The sequence below is a fragment of the Saccopteryx leptura genome, chromosome 1 (assembly GCF_036850995.1).
Source record: "Saccopteryx leptura isolate mSacLep1 chromosome 1, mSacLep1_pri_phased_curated, whole genome shotgun sequence".
Classification (NCBI taxonomy): Eukaryota; Metazoa; Chordata; class Mammalia; order Chiroptera; family Emballonuridae; genus Saccopteryx; species Saccopteryx leptura.
This window is the reverse complement of record NC_089503.1, coordinates 364,368,222-364,392,443: the sequence shown is the minus strand read 5'-3', so window position 1 is coordinate 364,392,443 and position 24,222 is coordinate 364,368,222. Positions and strand designations below refer to the sequence as shown.

The following is a 24,222-nucleotide window of genomic DNA, read 5'->3' as shown; positions in this document are numbered from 1 at the left end:
GTGAGCAAAGATGAAGAATCTAGCATATAGAGACTGAAAAAGCATACTCAATGTGTTCATTTGAGTTGGTTTATTTAAATCACAATATTTAAGATAATTTGAAATATCAAACAGCATTAGAGAAAGGTATATTTTCATGTTTAACAAAGACACATGGTTTGTAAAATGTAGAAAACATGAAGTATTCTGTATATAATCTATACAAACTTGCATACTGTCAGATTTTTTACATTATAAGCACATTTATAAAAGATTTTAAATACATGACCATATTATATATTGTTTCTAAACATTCATTTCTTTAATAATTATCAATATTTACTGCTCAGGATAAAAACAGATAGTTTCTAAGTTATGAGCTAAATTGTTCCTAAAATAATTTCTATACTAAGATAACCTCTTCTTCTAAACACCAGAGCTCTGTCATATGTAATGCTTGCTTCTTTGCCTCGGTTGTTAGGAAACTCAAGATTAAGAATTCTCCTTTGCACTAGGTTCGAGACTCTGAGGTTGCCAGCTTGAGCGCAGGTTTATCTGGTTTGAGCAAAGCTCACCAGCTTGAGCCCAAGGTCGTTGGCTTGAGCAAGGGGTCACTCAGTCTGCTGTAGCCCCCCCCCCCCCCGTCAAGGCACATACGAGAAAGCAATCAATGAACTACTAAGGTGTTGCAATGAAGAATTAATGTTTCTTATCTCTTTCCCTTCTTGTCTATCTGTCCCTACCTGTCCCTCTCTCTGACCCTCTCTGTCTCTGCCACAAAAAATAAAATTCAAAAAAAGAATTCTCCTTTGCAGTAATAGCTTTCCTCATTCCAGACTGCTCTATGCATTTCCCCCTCTCCCTCCTTTATTTGGCATTTGAGTTCTCTATACTGCACTGTAATTTCATACTATTTTTCCATACTTTCAAGACTTCGCAAAATTTTTCTTAGTATTTGAATTGAAAGAGATACTCATTGAACCACAACATTGTGACATTGTGACTGTCACAATGTCACCTAACAAGTGATATTTACTAAACTTTTACAATAACATAGCAATGGAATTATGATCAATAAAGAAAGTAAGGCTCAAAAAGATTACGTTATAAAGCTAGCAATGTGTAGTGTCTGGGATTTCGATCAAGAGCGAGCTAGTGACAATGAGAATGTTCTTTCTTCAGACACCAATAGAAAGATACCTAGATCTGTCATTATTGCTTGTTCCTTCACTGAAAAGGGACAAATTGCAAAGAAAGATGAAAGGAATGAGAAAGCACTATGAAAAAGAAAGAACCCAAACTGATGGCTAATTCACCTGATCCGAAAGTAAATGGATTGGCCTTAAATGGATCCGAGTTTGAACTCATTTCCCAAGGTCTTTCCACTAGCAAACCTCCTTTATATCTCCTCCACTCAATAACTCACCAAAAGCCAGTCAAGAAAATCACTTGGCTTGCTTGAAGATGGAACTATAACTCACAGTATAAAGTGTAGAGCTCAGGAGGCCCAGGGGCATCCAAGTATGTCTTGTCTCAAAAAAGCTACAATGATTGCGATTTTTCAATAATCCTAACTGCTTTCCAAATCATAGAAACAGAACTCTACCTCTTGCTTGGACTGGTACTTCTTTAACTCGACTGTGCCGTCTCCAATCACGAAGGCCTCCTGGTGCCCAATCAGGCGGTTCTCGGTCTGGGTGAGGAGGTCGCATATCCCCTGCAGCTTCTCTTTGTACTCCCGCTGCCGCTCTGCCACAGCCTAGAGCCGAACAAAACCGAAGCATCTTAAATGGCGGTCACCTACTCACACCTGAAAGCTCCTTGTCAGAACACATTCTGCAAGTTTCCTCTAAATAAGCTCTCTAAATAAGTATGCTGTAAACATGATAGCAGTAGGGTACAAACTGAGCAAGGTGACACAGAAAGGAAGAGGCTCTCCCGTAGACAAGGAAAGAGATCGTGTTTGGATGAAAACTGCTCAGCAGAATACTGGCCATGCACATGTGTAAGAGATGGAACTTCTGACCGACAGGAAGAAACATCCCGTTTTCTTAAGCTCTTGAAACCTGCGACACACACAATTAATTCTGTAAAAGGATATCAAAAGAGAAGTTAGTCGTGATTTGTCTGTTAATATATTTGATATGTGCATATAGGTTATCATGCTAGAGACAATGCCTGGGTGCTTCAAGAAATTAAAAAAAAAAAAAAAACACGGCATGCAATATTTTTATTTAACCACTGTGTCTAATGCCATTACCACCTCTTTGTTCAGTACTGACTGCTATTGGCTGCAACACTGATTCCTTAAATCTTTCTACGAGATTTATTTCAGAAGTCAATCACTTGCATCTTTCATTTTCCTATTACACACACACACACACACACACACACACACACACACACACTAGTTATTCATCTTATAGTCATAGATCTTGTTCACTAGGAGCCTAGCACGTGCTGGGCAAGGTACTGAGGGTTTCTTACTCATTATTCTATCAGTGTGCACAATTCTATCAGGTAAGCACTGTCACTATTCCCACTCACCAGTGAGGACACTGGCTCAGTGACCTGCCCGAGGCCACACAATGAGTGAGCGGTGCAGCGGGGGTGTGAACGGAGGCAGCCTAGCTCCGGGCCCTGCTCTGCACTGCGGTGCCAGGCTGCCTTCCAAAGGAAAGAATCCCCTTAACTGGCTTCATTCATATGTTCCTCGATCTATCCCTTGAAATTTCTGAGTGCATCTACATGTCCCATTCCTAGAAATAAGTGTAGACTCTCACCTGAAAAACAGTAGTTTTAGGGAGTCACGAAAACTCAAATCAATGAGTTATAGCATTATTGCAGAAAGCAACAGCATTCTATAGTATAGAATCTCTACCTTCTTTCTACCCTGTCTGTTAATTGCTTTCCCAAAACTCTTTCCTATCATTCCATAGTCTCCGGCAATCCACATTACAGGTTTCACACTGAAAACTGAAAATAAAGAATCCACAAAGAAAGGCAAACCTTCTGATCATCAAGATCTTGCTCTAGCTGTAACTGAGTTTCTAAATGTTCCAGCCGGGTAGTGACTGATTCCTGTACATCAAGAAACCCCTTCTGAGTGGTGTTTAAGAGCCTCAGCAGCTGTCTGCTCTGGCTGGGAGGCAGGTCCTGCGCGTGCTCAGAGACGAAGAACTGCACGTCGAAGGCAGTGGTCTCCAACTGCACTCTGGTGTGTCCGAGGTCCTTTAACACGCTCTGGGGACAAAGCAGTCCAGGTCACCAGCAGGCACTTAGGCCATAATACACAGTGGATATTAACAGTAATATTTATTGTTAAAATATGCTCCTTAACGTCAGAGACTCAAGGTTTTGTTGTTAATTTTCATTTAGTCAAAAATGTATTCACCACCTAGTAAAAATGGTACTGATAGAATTATTTTTAAATCCTGTGGTGATTAATATTATAGAAAAAGATAACCCTCTAAGGCTGTTAACCTTGCCTGCCTTGTCACACTTAAAGTGTAACTCTGGAAAAGGTCAAGACCCAGACTTGTGTATACTTAGTACACTGAAGGGAAACATCAGCATTAAAATATTGCTTGCTAACATTTGTAGTACCCATGCAATTGTGGTGGCATATAAAGGAGACCTTGGGGAATTTGAAACATGAATTAAGTGGGCCAGAATTTCAGTTTGCTGACTCTCAAGTCAGGAGCCTAAATTATTCACGAGGCACGCTGTTCAGATTAAGAACATGGGCAAGGGGGGAAGGCCTGACAAAAATGACTAATACAGAAATACTACTTATACTAGGATGTATTTATTGATTGATTCATAACATGATGGATGTGACTAATATATAAATACATAAATACATATATACAAATATATAAATACAAAAATACAAATTTCATTAGGCAGTTGGAATAGTGTCAAAATGACATCCATAAAGTTGTTATTATTTTATAGTTGTGTCAACCATGAACAAATGTCTCATAGAGACAAAGAAAGTAAATCATTCTTTATGGCTTTCGCAAAGACATATTTTTTTCTAAACGTTTGTTATGTTAAATCCTTAGGTTTTTAAATGTGCTTCACTTCCTTATTTTCATACTTGCCTTGAGAAACTCCAAGCTTTTCTTCATGTGTTTGGTATTTTGAACATCCACAGCCTCCATATCCTTCACAGATTTGTTCTTCTCGGATATCCAATGTGAGAACGACTCAAGTTTGTGCAGAAACTCTTCATGGGAAACTGCCAGTTTCGACTAGAAAACAAAACTGTGTGTTCATTTCTATCTGTCCCCAAAATTCAAACTCCTACAAATGACGATTCTGTTTTAAGGCCTTAACCCTCTGAAAATAAAATACTTCATCTTAGGACTAAAATTTTAAATAACCTAATTTTCTTCAAAACTCCAATCTGACTCAGAGTGAACCACGCTGATGCCTACCATTTCACAGTCAACTGCGTGCACGACGTGCTTCATTCTTTCTGAAGACACGCTGCTGACGGATGAGAAGGCACTCTGTAGACTGTGGTGGCTGGTCCTGAGCTCCTCAAGATGGTTTCTGGGGAAGTCACTGGGGAGAGACTTTAAAAACTCTTCTGCCAACTTCATGTCTTTTCTTAAAATAACAGCAATTGGAGCCAATCCCAATTCAAATGTCTGCAAATACATACATACACATCTCTATTCCAGATCTATTTAGGGACAAACACAAATATAGCTAATATTCAAAACATAAATGTAAAAGTGCTCCGTTTATTTTTCCAAATTCACATCAGCTGACTCCCCTCACTAACAGGCAGCAGGCAATTCTTACCTCTAGCTGTTTAAGTTGGTTCTTCAAAGCTTCTAGACTGTTATCCAGAGACTCTTGATTGTCTAGGGGAGGCTTCATATCCTGAAGCAAAGCCAAATACTCGTGCATTTTTGATGTATGCTGTAAACACTGCTGTAATTCATTGGAAAACTAAACACAAATTTGGACATTTTAATTCAGTAGCCCCTATGCAGGTTTTCAGAGCAAATAAAATGTATGGGATGACTCCCAAATGTTTCATGCAGCTACCTTCATACAGAATGTAAAGTCAACTTACTTGTGTTGTTGAGCTATCTCCAGAAGACACTTCTTCTGACCCTGACACACATCCCTCATGGTCTGGGAAACCACCACATTTCTCCTCCAGCTTCTCACCTCTCGGCAAGGCTGATGCACACACAGTAGCGTTTTCTGGTCCAATGTCTTTTATATTTTGTAAATGATGGTAACCATGGTTTCCTTCTTTGCTTCTAAGATCATCAAGAATGTGAGGCTTTTCGTTCACCGTCTCAGAAGTAGCCGGTGGTTTCTGATCCACGTTTCCAACCTGTTCTGCTTTGTCTGAGTAGCCGTCCGCCAGCAGCTTACAGAGAATATTTTCAAGGTGAAGTGGAACTGCTCTAGATGTAATACCTCTTTTCTCTAGATCACACTCCATCTGAGTTAATTCTTTTATCAATTCAAATGCTCCCGTAATTTTTTGGCTATATTGGTTTTGCCGAAGTATGTCAAGGAGGAGCTCAGACTTAAGATTTACAATACTGAATGGGTCATCTATACTCTCTGCTCTTAGTTCTGATGAGTTCTTCATGGGGGAAATCCCAGTACGGTCACTGATCTTACAGTCATCGCTGGGCACACTAGATGCTTCATTTACCAACTGTGATGTGCTCACCCTTTTAATTAAGCTTTGAATTAACTTTGTTGTGTCTGCCCAGGCTGAAAGTTCTCCAACCTCTTGAGAATTCACATGACCTTCCTTCAATCGACTTTTTAAGATGTCCTTTACATCCTCAACAAATACCTGAGATAATTCAGGAATCTGAAGCTCCTTTTCTTGGAATCCTGGAGACAGGGCTTGTTCTATCTGTGGCTGTTGCTCAGTTCTTTCTTTCTTTGTGTTCATTTCTAAGACTGAGCTGTCAATATTGAAAGTGTTGCTGGAGTTATCATTTCTTACTCCTTTTGTACTGAGTCCTGAAGGCACAACATCAGTATTTTTCCCGAGGCCTTCCACATTTCTAAGAGTTAAGACTGAACATGCACTTTCATTTCTTTCCAGTGTGAACTGAGAAATTTCCATTCCTCCTTCTGCGACACCTTCTGTAGCACCAAGGTCATTCTGTTGAACCATCTCATCTAGAGGTGAGTCTTCCTGAGTGAGGGTTGCCTTCTTTTTTGCATTATCTACTCCTAATTCTAAGTGTTCTTTCACGGGCAGGGAAGCTAACAGAGCGCAGCCTGGGATATCTTCCTTTGGCTTCAGTACATCCTTTGCTTTTACATTTTTTGCACAATGTTTTAAATAAGCAAAAAGATCAAGTTCTTCCTCTGGTCCATCAGTGACTGAATCTTTCTCAGGATTTGTATTCCCTTCAGACAGTCTGTCGGAAGTAATGTCACGGCTCACTTTGGAAACTGATGAGTCAAATATTTCCTCAAGAGTCTCAAACCGAGCGGGATTTTTACTAAAAATTGTTTGTAGAGTCCCTGGTTCATCTTTAAGTGCTACGGTTTCTTCTTTAAGGCTCCCTTTATGATTATGTTCTTCATTGTTTGTGATTTGCGGACATGAACACTGACTACTAACTAAGTCAAGACTCTCCCTTGTACTTGTCCTTGACCAAAGTCTGAGATGTTTACTATCATCCACTCGACCTTCTCTCAGCCCTTCTTTACCTGAGCACACTGTAGCAATTGATGCTTCACCTTCTATTAGTATGTTGTCTTTGTCATCTTTCTTTTTCATTATTTCTCTCCCATGTCCTTGATGATCTTTATTACTTACAGAGTTCACAGATGGCAAATGGCTTTCCTCAGCGGGTCTTCCTATCAAATCAGGCTCAGAACAAATGATGCCATCAGAAGTTGAACTGCTATCAGTATTATGTAAAGTCACAGGGCCAAAGGTGTGTTCTGGTTCAGTGTCTTTAATGATAGGCAGCAATATATCTTTAAGGGCCATCTCATGACTCAACAGATTTTCTTTGCTTTTTCCAGCAACTTCAGTTGTATATTCTGGAAAGTTGCCTCTTTCAGTAACTAAGCTACTTTTACTACTTGATGCTAGCTGTAAAACATTTATACTTTGCTGTTTTTCTAAAGAACTATAATTGTGCTTTTTATCCTGGTGAATTATTTTATTGATGCTTTGGATTTCATGGCTGTTTTCCTTCTCACTCATGATAGCACACAACTGGACATCCATACCTTCAGCCTCATCTTGGCACATGGGCGTTTCCTTCTCAACTCCTACCCCTTCTTCTTCTTCTTCTTCATCACCATCACCATCATCGTCGTCATCTTGATCATTACTGTCACATATATAGTCCCCATAACTTTCTTCATTTTGCATAGACTCTAATTGATCAGTATCAGATTTAAATTCTTGTCCAGTTACATTCTCTTCTTCTTTTCCTCCTCTCCAGCAACCAGTGTCATCAAAAGTTAATGAGGCACTGAAGCTCTGTTTCCTTCCTACAATTTCATCATCAGTCAATAAGTCAGGTTCATCGCCTTCTAGGTCATCTGTACTTTCACTTTCTGATACAGTTTCCAACAACTGTTCATGGACCTTGTATGCGTCAACTAAATTTGAATGTATTCTTTCATCAGAATATAAATCAGCTTTCTCACTATCTGTGAGACAATCCTGAAAAGACTGTGCTTTCCCCCTCACATTTAAGCTAGCAACTAGTCCCCCCTGAGTCACCACAGAATTTTCATTCTCTTTGGGGACATCATAAAAAACACTGCCAGGAGAAGCAGTCCCATCATTTTCCTCTTGCAGCGTGTGATAGTCCTCAGGCTGCAGACAATCACGGTCATCACCTTCAAGAAGCAGAGAATCATGGTCGTCATCTTCAAACAAGGGAGTATCATAAAAATCTTCATCGCTATCAGTGTCTGTTTCTGTGTCACTCCGCTGATCATCCAGCAGTGACGTTTCATAGTCACCAGCACTGACAGTCTCTGTAAGCAATGGTGTGTCACAATCATGAGATGCATGAGCATTATCAGCATTACCCCTTGGTGTTACAGCACAGGAGTACTCTTTTGTTCTGGACTCATTTTGTGTGTCCTTGGGTTTCTGCTGAGAAGCAGCATGTATTTTTTCATCTTCCCCACAAGTAGCTGAAACATATTTATCATTGTGATATTGTAACTGAGGATCACTATCACCAATATTTAAAAGTATTGGTCCACAGTGTTCACCCTTCAAACTGATGTTAATAGCTGCAATTCCTAGAAACTGATCTTGAAGTTCTTCTCCAATTCTTGGACCCGAAAACATGGCTTGGTCATTGGCTGGCAATGTAGAGGCTGCACATTTTTTCCCATCACTCTCTCTGATTTGTATGTCATCAAAACTTCCCTGATCATTCCTCCGTTTATCATGACTTAACAAGGCACTCAGCCTGGGGGAATAGTCAAAGATAGTTGAATCCTTGTTTATGTTATCCTCAGTTTCTGTTTCCTTCAAGTCACAAATGCTACTAGCTTTTGATTTTAAAAGAGATTTTGTTATCAAATCACTTGCAAGGTTTGGAATGCTTTCAGAATGACCACATTGATCAGCATGTTCACTTGTTTCAACTTGACTTTGATTTTCACAGTTTGTAGGTATGTTTTCAGAGTCTTGTCTAAGCATGCTAACTTCTGCAAGTCCAGGCTGTGTAAAATGTGATGCAGAATTGGGAACATTCACGCCAGATAAATTCTTAATTTTATGATCTGCTTCTCCTGTATCTGCCAGGTTTTCTGACTGATAACATTCACTGAGGACATTATTTCCCATTTCATTAAACTCTTCATCCAAGGCATGCATTCTGTTTTCAGGGATCTCTTCATGTTTAGATTCTCTGCAATAATATTTATCAAAACTACCTGGTGAAGTTATACTTTCATCCTTTTCTTTACTTGGGGCATTATTCAGAACTATGCCAGGAAGTCTTAAGACATTGATACATTCTTTTAAGGGCGTGTCCTCATCAAATTCTGCACCACATCCTTCCAGTAGCATTCCAACAGCCTCATCCAAGTCTCCATCAAACAGCAAAAGCCTCTGCCCTGTGTTTGCATCCATGTAGCTATTTATCATCAAATAAGACAGGAATAATTTTTTAGTCTGTTCAGAGCTCTGGATTGTCACTGACTCTTCTCCATCCAAAACATCCTCTTCATGCCTGTAATGGTGGACTGTTGATGGTTGGAATTTACAAAAGGAGAGCCACCTTCTGGCATTCTTACACGCTTCTAAATCCTCCAAATCTGGCATTTCATCAGGCAGTGTTATACTTTTTAAAATCGATGCTGTGTTATTATCTATAATTCCTAGCTGCTGAGCAGCATCTAAACCAATGACTTGAGAACTTTCTGGGATATAGAGAGCAGCTATTTTCTGTCTGCCATTCAAGATTTTGTAGGCCAATTCATTGGTAATCAACTTTTGCTGCAGGGAAGAAGATGTGGGAAATATTTCACCAGAGTGAGGCCAAATGAGTCCAACGTAGCCCCGCTGAGCCTCCAGCACCAAAAGTGCACTGCTTGAAGTTATTAAATCACACTGGACTGCTTCATCGACAGTTAAGCGTTTAGCAGGGTTTGAGTGGATGATTCCACCTGTTTGAACCTGATATGTTAGAATGCTGTTAGCAGTATCTCTGTCAATCATCCCTTCTGCCACGGCTTCTTCAATAGTCATTCTCTGACCAGAGTTGCAATGGATCAGACCTCCAGAAAGAAGCTGTGCCCCTAACAACCTGAACATGGTTTCGCGGTCTATGAGACCTTCATGAGCCGCCCTTAAAATGCTGATGTTTCTTCCACATTTTAATGTTATTCTGCCTCCTTCTTGTGGTCTCACAGGGAGAAGCCGCATCCCAGTGGTAACTTGTAAAATACTTCTTTCTATAATATCTATTAAAGACACCTTCTCAGAGGTACACGGATCAATAAGGTCTCTGCACATATGCTGCCTTTCTAAGACTTTAGAAAACAGTGTTGAGGACACCAGGTTCTGTTGGAAAGCCTTCTGCAGGGTCACCTGTTCTCCGGTGGCTGGAATAACTAGAAAGCCTGTGGAAAGCAGTATCTCAAGAACCTTGATGGCCGTGGATTCGGATATCACGCCTTGAGCCAGAGCATCCAGCACTGGAATTGTGGTGGAAGACACGGCAGAAATCATCTCCTTCGCTTGATTCAGTTCTCTGAGTCGGCAGAGCACTTGTTCATCTATGAGGCCATGACTTTTGGCATCTTTGAGGTCAAAACACTTCCTTAATTCTGGTGAAACTAGACCGGAAATTATTAGTTGTGTCTCAAGCAACCTTATTCCTGTGTCATAGTCAATAAGGCCTCTTAACACTGCCTGAAAGACTGAAAGGACTTCCCCAGTGGTCTGGTCAATGGTGCCTGCAATCACTTTATTCAGCTGAAAGGAGAATACAGAATTCTCACATCAGTCTGTCATTCAAAGGTGGGCAGAATTTCATGAAACTTAGTATGCATTTTTTTTTAAATAAGTAATACCTTTCAACATAAAAATCCTCTACTTACCGAGGTGAGGCAATGCTGTGAATGTTAGGCAGCTCAAATGCACAAGTGATCTATGTCAGTGATCTATTCAACAGCACAGGATATGATAAAAGCTTTGAAAACAACATGCATCTGTGAATTGAAAACTTATTATTGTGTACATTAACAAGGTTAGTGAAGACACAACAGAGTAAATGACAACAGTGAGAAAACAGAACACATACCTAGAAGGCAAATCATGCTTTCTGCAATTGGTGAGATTAGTCCACTGACACGACAGAGTATGAAACCCCATGCTATTGATGTTTACAGCATACCGACTTCTTCCCAGAGAGTCAAAAAATAATGAACCAGAAAATCTGTTATATAACCCCAAAATGTGACAAATACTGTTCAAAGTCCTCCAGGGAGTGAGGGCGTGGAGTACAGAGATAACTTTTTGAATACTGAATATTGTGTTGAATATTGGGAATGTGTATTGTCAAGTTTTAAAAACTTAAGCAGAGGCCAAATTTTAAGCAATTTCTGTTATATTTTAAGTAGATGCTAGGACATCCTCACTGAAACATATGGCCCAGTGTTACTCAAGTAAATTTCATGGATATCTCTGAAAATCAAACAAATCTCATAACACTCCTATGTCACCTCTAGAGATGACTCACAGGCTATTTTGTAACCTATTTATATAGTAAAATACGTCATGTAGCAGGAGAAGAAAGGCTTTTGAAGAGAAGAGTTAGAAAAATGAATGGTTTTTTTTTTCTTTTACCATGCAAAGAAGAGATTAAGATGTTGTAGAAACTGATGACAGCAAGTGTAAGATTGCACTTAATAAACAACATGGAGATCTCCAAATACTTACAAAAACTCCCATCTTTTTTTTCCATGGGCACAATTCAAGGTCATTTCCTTACCACTGACACACAATTCTACAAACATGCAACCAATCTAGGAATCTTGAAATAACTTCACGCTTTAACATTACCTTCTCCTCTACCTTTGCATCTCCTATGATTTGTGATTCTTGTAGTTGTTTCAAAGATTCACTAAAGAATAAATTATAACTCTCTTGAAGAGTTTTCACTTGCTCTTCCAATTCATGTCTTTCTTCATCTGTCATTCTAAAATAACCAGAAAGTACAACATGAGGAGTACAAGTCTTCAAGTGATAAAGATGGTATATTAGGTTCAATGATTGTGTAAAATACTTTACTAAGCAAGTACATAATCGTAAAATATAACCTCATATACAGCTTGCTCAGGTCTTAGAATGGCTGTGTATAAAAATTAAGGGTGTCCCTAAACACATCTAGAAATCCTCCTGCCTAAAAAAAGAGAGGGGGGGGGGCTGAAGGAAAGGATGTGAATTAATATATCAGCACATCTCTAACATATACAAGTTTCTAAAATAACAATAGCTGTTATCTGACAAAAATAAAAAGTTAGCATTGTTAGTTGGGAAAAGGATAATAAGGATATCATTACTTCCCTGTCTTAGCTGAACGCATTAGCTGAAATATATGAAGTGCCTTGTTGTAAAAAATAGGACCAAAATAATGGAAACCAGATTGTCACAGGGTTCAGTTAAGAAAATGAAGAACCTATTTATATATCTTTTCCAAGGGAAAGTCTCAGACAGTACTACTTATATTAAGACTTGGCTTGGACTAACTACTGATCCTTAACATCTCTGAGCCTGTTTTTTTTGTTGTTGTTGTTTTTGTTTGTTTTTACCAGTAATATATGTGAATAATAAGTACATTTTAGGTATTTTTTAGTCACTAAAGTGATTAAAAATGACAATTACCTAAATTACTAAATTTATAATCTTATGTTATTACATCACTAAGTAAATCTGTGATTGAGTTCCATCTTTGAAATCTCAACTTACCATCATCTATTCTGCTAAATGGTTTCAAGATTACTTTTCTACATCGAATAAAAAGTTAATGAAAACCAACATACTTGTCTCCATGTTTAGCCAGAAACAGCTGCATGGTTTGAAGTGCCTCAGATAATTGTTCCTTCTTGGTTAATATTTCTTCACTGGAAATCTGCAAGGTAAGGAAAACGCATTCAAACTCTGCCCTCATATAGACTAACCGACAATAATTTTTAAAAACGAATCAGGTTTTGGCCCTGGCCGGTTGGCTCAGCGGTAGAGCGTCGGCCTAGCGTGCGGAGGACCCGGGTTCGATTCCCGGCCAGGGCACACAGGAGAAGCGCCCATTTGCTTCTCCACCCCTCCGCCGCACTTTCCTCTCTGTCTCTCTCTTCCCCTCCCGCAGCCAAGGCTCCATTGGAGCAAAGATGGCCCGGGCGCTGGGGATGGCTCTGTGGCCTCTGCCCCAGGCGCTAGAGTGGCTCTGGTCGCAATATGGCGACGCCCAGGATGGGCAGAGCATCGCCCCCTGGTGGGCAGAGCATCGCCCCATGGTGGGCGTGCCGGGTGGATCCCGGTCGGGCGCATGCGGGAGTCTGTTTGACTGTCTCTCCCCATTTCCAGCTTCAGAAAAATGAAAAAAAAAAAAAAAAAAACGAATCAGGTTTTCATTAATATCTGGATGATGTCTATTTTCTGGGTGACCCAAGTCAGTAACCCATTATTTATCAGCCTAGGGGACTGGATAAGGGACGTACTTTACAGTTAGAATGCATGATTAAGGCAAGTCTTATTATTTGCTGAGGAAATAACAGCACTATATGGCTCTTGCATTTGTCCCAGCTCAACCATGAATCAGAGTTGCCTTAACCTCTCAAATGGCTGAGGGTCAGCACTGGCTCGGTATCGTCCTTGTACCCAAATATTGATATATACATGAATGAAGCACACTACTTCCACCAATGTGTATCTTCCTTCCCCCAAACTCCTGAATACAATGCTCCTTTTGAAAAAAAAATTTATGGTGATGGTTTAATCTGTATGTCTGCAGGTCAAGGTTAAAGAACTTCTATTCTTACAACTTTCACTTGTGAAGTTTCCTGTGATGGTCAGAGGAATTAAATTTATCTGTTTGAAGATATGAAGTAACACTTTCTCCTAATTCCTCAGTGTATCGTTTCTGAAAGCCTAGTATCAGAAGTCAATTGCCATTCTTTTAAATGAGCAGAAATGAGAGTAAATGATGGGTCCAAGGAAAGCTATCTTTTTCACCAATGTATCCTATTGTCAAAAAACTCAGTTTTTGTGGTTATAGGTAATAATGAGGCCATATTGATACACTGAAGGACATTTATTATTCACATCAAATGGTCTTAAATTCCTTTATCAGGTATTAAGAGATTTATAGTTTAGGCCATAATCTGTATTAAAAAAAAAAGTATGTGTCTACTTTTATGTCCAGCAGGTCTAAAACTGAACTAGTAAAATTTTGGAGAATTTAATATTACAGAATGAGAACATACTAAGGGTTTATAATCCAGCTTTCTCAAATGATACTTGTTCTCCCCAAAAATCCTTGCTAAGCTCTCCTCCTTATTTTAGTTCTTTTCCTATTTGACAAGGGATGGGGGTGGGGAGAGAACACTTTAAACTAAATATATGCATAACATTACTTTGCTGTTTTGCATTTCAAACAGCAAATGTAATTGTTTCCAGCTTTTTATTTCTTCCACACTTGATGAAGTACAGTACACAAACTATGAGCTAATATGGCTCTATTTCAATTGAATAATTCAAGCATATACTCAGGTCTGTAACTTCAAGGGGGAGCCCCAGATAAAGAATCTTTGCCTAATATCATGGGGAAAATTAGGCACTGAAGCTTCCCCCTGTTTAATTATGTCAACAATGTCAACTGATGACAAGTGAGTACCCATACAGAACGGGAAGGGGAAGCTAGTAAGAGCTAATAATAGGCCCTAAAATTTCCAAAGGTCATGCAGGGGCAGAGAGGGCAGTGTAGGAAAAGCTTTCAAAACAAAATGTTGTTTCACTTTGTGGAAATTTTTAAAAATACAGCCACACTTCCAGTGCTATCATCATCATCAGCAGCAATACTTGAACTTACATCTTTTTTTTTTTTTTGTATTTTTCTGAAGCTGGAAACGGGGAGAGACAGTCAGACAGACTCCCGCATGCGCCTGACCGGGATCCACCCGGCACGCCCACCAGGGGGCGACGCTCTGCCCACCAAGGGGCGATGCTCTGCCCCTCCGGGGCGTCGCTCTGTTGTGACCAGAGCCACTCTAGCGCCTGGGGCAGAGGCCAAGGAGCCATCCCTAGCGCCGGGGCCATCTTTGCTCCAATGGATCCTCGCTGCGGGAGGGGAAGAGAGAGGAAGGAGAGGGGGAGGGGTGGAGAAGCAGATGGGCGCCTCTTCTGTGTGCCCTGGCCGGGAATCAAACCTGGGACTTCTGCACGCCAGGCCGACGCTCTACCACTGAGCCAACCGGCCAGGGCCGAACTTACATCTTAACAACCAGTGTGCTTTGAGCGTCAAGTGGAGGCAGTTCCAACAGACACCAGGAAGCACTAACATCTCAGGGGCTGAAGCTATCCAGCTAATGCCGAATAGGAGGGGCACAGAAGATAGCCCACAGAACCAAGAAATTCATTTAGGATAGCCCACAGAACCAAGGAATTCATTTAGTTGCCTGACCTGCGGTGGCACAGTGGATAGAGCTTCAACCTGGAATACTGGGGTCACGGGTTCAAAACCCTGGGCTTGCCTGCTTAGGGCACATGTGAGAAGCAGCTGCACATTGGTTCCCACTCCTCTCCCCCAGCCTCTCTCTCTCGCTCCTCTCTCTGAAGTCAATAAATAAAATCTTTCTAAAAAATTCATTTAGGTAAGGGAAAGAATCTAGAATATTTTTTCCAGTGATTGACTGGAGAACACTTCTTCATAAAACAGAAAAGGTCCAGAAGGCATGACTACACTCAGTCCTCAAAAATGTTAGTATCCTAGCTAGTTTGTAATTTTGGAATCCTTGGAAGTTTGTTTTAACACTTCTTAAACACACATGTATACATTAGTGATAAGGAGTACATGGACCTCTTCTGAGCACAAAACAGGATGACGCTGCTCTTTGGCAATGATCATAGTAATCAGACGAGATCAGGCGCGTTCAGGGTGGTATGGCCGTAGACTGATCATAGTAATCAAATGGCAGATCTAACTAGTAGGAAAAGCAGGACAATATATATTATATTAGTTTACTGATAAGACTAAGATATATAGTTCAGACTTTGGAATCTGAAACACTTTCTTCTGCCTGGCACATACTGTGATTCATTGGGCAAATTACTAAACCTCCCTGATCCTCATTATAATTGTCGATAACAATTAGGGGGGAGGTTGAGGTAAACAATTAAACATATTATTTTTAGGTGGACTATGTCACTTCAGGAAGTTCTACCCACTCTCATTGTTATTAATTGGGACCTTCGTGATACCTTTTGCTTAGAGAAGGGACACTTCCCAGATTTCTCTCCATCTCTCAGTGTCTTGCTGATATTTGATACCCATTTCTGTAATTCTTTGGCTTTTTCAACATGCTCTTTCTTTTCTTCTTCCAGTGACTTCTGACAGGTGGAAGTGGTAGAAAAAAGATATACTCCAGTAAATGACCGAGCTATGAAACTGACCTCTCCATAGAAAACAAGAATGTAAAAATGTGTTTTCATCACACATGGTTACTGAGATTTTTATTCATTCACTTCACCCCGTTTATCACATCCCACAGCAGATGTACTTCCAAAATGTTGATGCCAGCAAAGGAAGCTGTAACAAACATTCTTTAAGGATCGGTCTCACCTCCCAGCTGGTCTATCAAAGTAACAAATAAAAAACTCGATTTTATTCATGAAGCACTAGAAGATCTCTGATTTGCTGCCTTTGCATTAGCATTACAAACACAATTGTCTTGACAGAAAAGTTTGAGACAATGGAAAGCCAAAGGAACAGACTGTGTGTACACACATTTGAAAAATACACAGAATGAAGAAAAAAATTTCCCTGTATTCCAACACACAACCCATTCGTCACAAAGTCTAACTATAAACGAGAGACTGGAGTAAACATTTCATATGTGAAGAAGGTAACTACATATAGAAAAACTAAAAACATTTCATTTTTCAAGGCAGTCTGAAAGACTACAGCCTCTCTGAACCCACAGTGCTCCTTCCGTGAGTACAAGGCTTCACTGAGTGAATGGGAACCCTAACATCAGGCTGGATCTCCCAGGATGGAGAGTTCTCCAGAAAGGATGCTCTCAACTTGCTGGAGTTCGCCAAGCTGATGCCATATTCTAGGTAAAATATTTTTAATTCAGTGTGGGCAAGACTGAAAACAACTAATCTCAAAGCTAAATGAAACCATTTTTAAGAGCAGTAAATCTTTTGTTATTCTTAATTTAAAAATTATTCTCCCTTCTGAACAGTCAGCTATCTCCAGCCCTCCATAAATAAATACTATGTTGATTATGTGACACAATTCCTGGACTGTATAGTTAACTGATATCGTCATGCTCTGGGCAGAATACATAAACTTGACAGTATCACTCCTGTGCAAAGTTATTTCAGCATGTCCTATTAGGAAGAATAATAGAGGCTAGAAATTCCTGTCATCAAGGGTTCAGATACTTCTAAGAGTTTAAGTCCTGTGTGGAAATCAAAATCAGCTTTTTCTAAGGCTTCTTTGTATGTCAACTTTCTTTTTGTTTGGGGACATATTATATTTCTGGCATATGACTTTTGATCTTTGAGGTTTGTCGCAAGGAAGACATCTATAATACCTACTTGGAGAGCCTCTTCTATTGACAACCGGGAGTGAGCCTGTGGCTCCATCAACCCCCCAGTCAAGTACTGAAACTCCAAACATCTCATTCCCATTTCCTTACTTATGATATTTGCATTCACGGCTTCCACCACTGACATTGCTTTGTTCGTGACAGGGTGGCCAATCCCTGTCATTACTAATTCACACTGTCGCAGCTGCTGGGCAAAGCTCTCATCAACTAGGCCTCTATGCAAAGCTTCAGCCACCCTGTGCCTTTTGCCAGTAAGAGGATCAATTATTCCCCCTGTGCTCACTTGGGCTTCAAGGCACCTGAGGGCAGTTATCCGATCAATCAAATTTCTACGGGAGGCCTTTAGAACAGAGATCCTTTCTCCGCTAGAAGTCAACCAATACCCCGCAATAGGACTATGCAAATCCTTCTTGGGAACTAACCGGCTCAGCAAAGAATCAGCAAGTTCTGTAAGTGTGATGAGACCTTCCTGATGCTTTTTGACTAAGGCTCGGTCAACTGTCCCCTGCTCTACAGCCTCATTAATATTGAATTGCAATCCTGTTTTAGTATCAGTCAGCATATGAGAAGGATGCCCATAGGATTCAAAAAATGTGGCTTCCCTCCACTGGTATTGCTGCCCTGAGAGTTCAAGATAGGTACTTTTTTCAATTAGGTTTCTCTGGAAAGCCTCATATGCAGTCAGTTCTGCTTCCGTCTTAATATCTACTACAGAAATCCTATGAGTTTTTGCTACATTGAGATTAGAAATGTTCCTCTCCCCGAATGGAAACAGAAAGCACTGGCAATCTACATCGAATACACACATTCGCAGTAATTCTGAGTAATACAGAGTTTGCTTGTTATTGGGGTTAGGGAAAACTCTTGCATTGCTTGATGGCTCGTGTAAAAATTGGAGGATGGCATTATTTAACAAGCCTTGCTGCAGAGCGACTTCTGGTGGAACACGAACGCCTCTCACAGGGTCGATGATGCCCCCACTGGCGATTTGGGCCTCTAAGATATGTTTACCTTTCTGTCTGTCAAGCACTCTATTTTCCATAGCTTGAAACACTGACAACATCTTAGAATTATATGAATATCCCAAGGCTGCCTTCTCTGCCTCAAGAAGCCTACTTTTGAATTCAGGGTCAACAACTCCTTTAAGGACTGCATCTTCGACAGAGTATGTCTGACCTGAAATGGGATCAATTATAAAACCTGTTGCGGCCTGAGCTTCTAAAAATGCTAAAGCCATCATTTTGTCTATTACAATTTTCTTGGCTGCTGAGGTAAAAGAAATCTTTTCTTTTGTGGCTTCTAGATAAAGTCCTGCAACTGAGGTGGCTTTCGACAAATACTTGTTAAGAGTTGTCTGAACTTCATCAACAGTCTTAAGACCGAGTCGCAGCTGCTCAATTGTTTTCATGTCCAGAAGCTTAGCTTCAACCAGCTGCCTGGCAGTGACAGTGTGCCGGAGCCCCTGGAATGTAAATTCATCATCCCTAACTGAGCATGCGTGGTCGCCATCATTGTTCTGGGAGGTCTCTGGTTCTAAGCTTTTCTTAAGAAAATCTCCTCTCTTGAGTCCAAGCATCCATCCTTCGGCACTTGAAACTGGGTTCTTTTCTTGTTTTAATGTTGTGACTTCTGTATGCATATCATACTGCTTGTTCTTAGCTATCTGTAACAGGAATTTATAAGGCGTTAAAAGTCATCTAAAGAACATTATATCCCTTTACCTATTCTTAATCTAATACAATTCCTAGAATAACAAAGATGAGATAATAGAAGAAAATTTTCAAACCAAATAGGGTATAGAAATAACTAATATATTTTGAGAGTCTGAAGTTTACTTTAGAGGGCAATTAAGGAATTAAAATGGTATGAAGGTGGATTAAGCAATAAAAAAATTGGGAGGAAAATACCAGGATGGTGCCTACCAGAGGGAAAGGGGGTGGGGGAGGTAGAAGAGGGTAAAGGGGATAAATGGTGATGGAAGAAGACTTGACTTGGGGTGGAGAACACACAATACAGTGTACAGATGTGTTACAGAATTGTATACCTGAAATCTATACAATTTTATTAACCAATTTCACCCCAATAAAGTCAATTTTAAAAAAAAGAGAAAAGACTGAGATAAAATTTTTCCAGAGAACATGTTAGAAATGAAAGTTAACTGCTTAGTTTTTCTAGCTTTTTTTATGGGCATACTTTTCAGGATATAATCTTACTGATATAACACTGTAACCATAACATCTGTGTGTTTCCTCTCAAAAATTTAAAAAGTAAAGATTGGTAATTTGTAGTAGATTCAAGTAAATTACTAGAAAATGAGAGCATTACATTCTGTCAGAATGACCAACAGCTAATCACATTTAACATTATTAAAAAACACCTCGTCTAGAAGAGAAAGGAAACAAGAGAGGAAACTTAACACAAGTAGCTGGTAAGTCTCAGAATCTGGATTATACCTCTAAGGGTGCCAACAGCTTCACCAGGTCCATTTCACATTTGTCACCTTGACACCTGACAGGTGGTCTGGAATTGTACAGAGCTGAATCTCTTATCTTCTCCATTTCTGATAATCTTGAAATGGGGTTTTTCTCATCAAAAGTTATCTGCAATTCAGTACTTGTCTGAGAAAAATACTCAGAGTAACACTGCTGGCTTTTCTCTTTCTCCAGTGGAGCTCCTGATGGCCAGCACTGGACGTCCTTTGGTTCAACAACCTGATGTTGCCATTTTTCTTTCGACTGCTGTGGTTCATGAGTCCATCTCAACAGAGGAGATCTGGCCCTTGAATGAAGCTGTCCTGTGTTCCTAGAGGAGAGACCTCCAGAGTGTTGACATTCCTTCATTGCCACCTCAAAATCTGGTTTGAAGGTACAGTCTTTGGTGGGGCTCTTTTTTTGGATTTCACACTGGAGCATAATTAACTGATGTTCGTGTTCCTTTATCTGCTGATCCATTTTTTGCTTCAGGTTTTCAACCTCACGCTTTTGGGCTACCAGCTCCTCTTCAAGTCTTCGACATTTCTGGTAATGGTTTGCTTCCACATCCCGCCCCTGTTGGATTTGCTCGCGATACTGTTGAAGTTGTCTTTCAAGTTCTCTAATATTTGTTTCACAGAGCTTAGCATTCTCTTGAGCTCTGCAGTTTTCTCGCTGAAGAGACACAAAGTCAAGCTTGATGCCTGAAATATCATGTTCAGTGATGACTTTGGAGTCCATTAATTTTTCCATCTTTTTCCGAAACTCCTCCGCCGAAAGTTTGAATTTCTCAGATTCTTCCTTGAACAGGACCATCTTTCTGTGGGTCATCTGCTCCTCTATGGTTTTTAAGTGCAGCTCGTCTTGCACCTTTTTCAACCTGTTATTCAATTCTTGTACCTGAGCTTGCTGTAGCTGCACTTTCTGCTCCCCAAGTCGCTTTTCCTCCTTGGAAGCATTCAGCTCGGCATTCAGATTTCTGACCTCTTTCTCAGTGTTCCGGATGATAATGTTCTGCTGGTCACACTTCTGCTTAAATTCACTCACTAAGTTTTGACTTTTGGCGAGGTCTTCTTCTAGGCATTTAATTTTCTTATGGAAGTCCTGCTCTGTTTTCGTCTGTTTATGCAAGTGCTCGTTGGTGTTGCGTAGCTGATCTTTAAAACCATCTGCCTGAATTTTCAGCGTTTCACATCTTTGCTGGATAGCTTGTTTCTCTAAAACCACATTGGCTGATTCTGCCTGAATTCTCTGCATTGCTAACTTGGTGTCAGTATTCTGCCTAATAAGCTCATCTACTTTTTGTTTTAGCGTTTCTGAACACTTACTACTTTTCTCCAAATCTTCCTTAAGTTTTTGGATTTTATCATTATTTTCTTTTTCGGCTTTAATGTTCTGAATCAACTGCGCGTGGCTTTTCTCAAATTGTTCTTTGAGATGGTCTGACTTTCTCTGGCACAATTGTATTCTTTCATTAGAGAACTCCTTCTCATCCCGAAAAGAATTCACTTGGGAATTTAAATGCTGCATATCCCTCTCAGTTATGGCATGTGTCCTGCTGATCCTGTCCACTTCTCTTTGCAGCTTCCCTTTTTCCTGTTGAAGAGATTCTAACTCTGCCTCGTAGCTGTGCTTGATTCTCTTGAGATCATTAGCTTCTTGCATGACTTCCTCGGCCCTGTCTGTGGTTTGGTTCAGCTGCCGCGCCAGGTCCCTGAGCTGCTGGGAATACCCCTCCTCCACCTGGTCCTTCCTCTCCAGCTCTAACTTGAGGCACTGCAGCGTACCGTTGGTTTCATCGAGTTTCTCTTTGAGCAAGCGAGCCTTTTCCTCAGACGAAGTTTTCTCCAGCTGGACGGCATGAAGCTCGTACTTCAGCTCCCTCATGTCCTTCTCGGCCTTCCTGTTGGCAGCCATCAGCACGTCCACCTGCTGTCTGAGCTCCTCCGCTTTCTGCTGGTCCTGCTCTTTCTGAGCGGGGGCGCAGGTGGGCAACGCAGGTTCCCGACAGGAATACTGCATTTCCGTTATTTTTCTCCTGGCTTCCAGTTCAATTTTCTGTTTTTCTTTCAACTGTTTCTCTGCCAGGTGTTTTTGCGCCATCAGGTCTTTTTCCATCTGCTTGATCCGCTTCAGGAGTTCTTCCTCGTTGTCTCTCTTCCTCCTTAGCTCCTCCGTGAGCTTGTCCTTCTGCTGCTGCAGGTCGCTGAGGCTCGAGTCCTTCCTCTTCAGGTGCTCCTCCAGCGCCCGCCGGGTGAGGGAGTGCTCCTCCAGCTGGCCCCGGAAGTGGCGCAGGTTGTCCTCCACGGCCGCGCGCTTGGCCTCGGCCTGCGCCGTGAGTCTGCGCACGCGCTCCAGCTCGCGCTCGGCCGCCTCCTCGCCCACGATGGCCTCCAGCTCCCGGCGGTACTGCTTCGCCTCGCTCTCGGCCCTGATCTTCTGCAGGGCGATGTCCTCCACGTTTCGCTGCTGCTTCCGCAATTCGTTTTCTGCCGCCTCCTTGACCTTCGGAAGCTCTTCCTCCACTTGGGACTTCTGCTTCTTGAGTTCGGCCACCATTTGCTCCAGTTCGCCTATCTTGCCGGTGAGCTTGCTGTTCTCCATCATCGTTGCCTTCTGGCGCTGAAGCAGATCTGAGTAAGCCCCGTGTTCCGAGGTCACCTTACACCTTTTGATCTACGAGAGAGGTTTGAAAGTGTCAAGCCTGTTCTACTCCAGTGGCTTTTAAAAGTCCGAAGCAAGCCTCAGGAAAGTACTTACAAAAACAGGTAAACCCCAATGCAGAGCAAGCACCACCACCACCATCACCACCGACACCTTCTTCAGAGAGGAAGCTTCAGGCAGCAAAAGAAGACAAGAACCCTTCATGACAGGTTTTCAAAACCAAAGACACTTTTTCTTTTTTCTCTCAGAAATATCATAGTTGTAAAAATCAGCTAGTTTAGGATTTTATAACAAGTGAGGACCTTCCAAAGCACATAGCTTATAGGTAAGGAAACTGAGGTACAGGGAGGTGAAATAATTTTGAAAACTTTCACAACAGTGCCCTTTCTGCTTGCACATAGCTCCATACAAGCTAAGAAGAACATTCAACATATAGGAACTGAATGACATCAAAGAATTTATTTAGTTCTCGATATCTAGCCCAATGGAAATTTTAAAATGATGTTTACAAGCCTGTGTTTTATGGTTAAAGAAACAAAATAAGTACCTTGGAACAGAGAGCCAAATCAGCATATAATACTTCACATGGGGAAAAAGGAAAATTATGCAAAAATTTGTCATTTCTAAAGCCAAACTTCTTCCTTGTTTATATTGCCAGATTATGATAATTATAGTCAGAATCACTAATACAAAGGCAGCTATGGTCCCTGGTGGCTTTACAGAAGATGTGCTTCACATACTCACAGATTTTGTTGCTCTTGTTAATGACATGCCTCATTCGAATCCACTTTGACAAGTACCTTTGGATACTCCATAAATACAAAGATATTTGTTAAATGTGAAATGCTCTTAAAAATATATTTATGGATCCAGCTCCAATGTATAGAATAAAATTTAAAAATATTTTTTTACTCTGTTAATGACAAAATCAATCACAGCTGGGAGGAGTACACGTTACAATTACTACAGATCTACATGATCAGAAATAGTTTTATATTATAATTGAATTTCTTTTTATTAACACTATAAGGTTGTTAGTTTCATATCATCAAACCAAAATCATAATTAGAAAGTTTAAACAAGAGTAGAAAAATTATTCTAGAGAGCAGAATTTTTGTTTTAAATGGAAAAGCTTTGGTGAATTTCAGTAACCTAATTTTCAGTATAGAACATATATCTTATTTTGCTTCCTCTAATTTCTCAATCCGCAATAATTTTGACAAAAGCTTCAGCTGTTTCCTTTGCTAACCTAAATATGATTTATAGTAAGAATTCACACAAAACAAATCTCATCGCAGTCTGCAATACTCAGTGCTGGTACACTATTTATTTTGTCATCAGGTTCAACTTAATGACACTGAAACCTTTCGTTTTAATATTAAATTTTAATATTTTTGAATAGTTGATTTTAGGAGTGTCTTTCTCAAATTGTTATCAAACCCCCTTTAAAACTTAGCTATTACTAAGAAGTTTTGAGCCTTTTTTTCCCTAGTTATATTCTAAGGTTTAAAGATAAAATTTTCTCAGAAAAATTGCTATTGAACCTTCACTATCTTAAAGTATTTTACTGATTGTTAATAATTGTCTAGATTATAATTGTCTATAATTATAATTATCACACTATCTAGATACTCTAATTTTTTTAGCAAATACTAGAAAAATTGCCAGAAATAATTTAGTCCTATTGCTGATTTGCTTCCTTTTAGATGTCAGTTATTCATATAAAAATAACATCGAGTTTTTTCTAACATTTCCCCAAGGAGATATGCTGTCTTTTAATCTC

At 40.3% G+C, this 24,222-nt stretch overlaps 1 protein-coding gene across 15 annotated transcripts in view; it reads right to left on the bottom strand.

Annotated features, from left to right (window-relative positions):
• DST (dystonin) overlaps positions 1-24,222 on the bottom strand; it is a 502,743-nt gene that overhangs the window by 140,566 nt on the left and 337,955 nt on the right. For 9 of the 15 annotated variants that reach the window (XM_066359128.1, XM_066359129.1, XM_066359143.1 and 6 more), the window contains 9 exons: positions 15,950-16,078; positions 12,517-12,605; positions 11,537-11,672; positions 5,072-10,447; positions 4,795-4,944; positions 4,422-4,637; positions 4,086-4,235; positions 2,989-3,222; positions 1,586-1,738 (listed from right to left, as the gene is read on the bottom strand). In XM_066359128.1, the coding sequence (XP_066215225.1) occupies positions 1,586-1,738; positions 2,989-3,222; positions 4,086-4,235; positions 4,422-4,637; positions 4,795-4,944; positions 5,072-10,447; positions 11,537-11,672; positions 12,517-12,605; positions 15,950-16,078 (6,633 nt within the window). Of the gene's footprint in view, positions 1-1,585; positions 1,739-2,988; positions 3,223-4,085; positions 4,236-4,421; positions 4,638-4,794; positions 4,945-5,071; positions 10,448-11,536; positions 11,673-12,516; positions 12,606-15,949; positions 16,079-16,173; positions 18,968-19,757; positions 22,452-24,222 lie in introns of those variants that run through there. The other 6 variants (XM_066359134.1, XM_066359135.1, XM_066359136.1 and 3 more) reach the window with 2 other exon arrangements.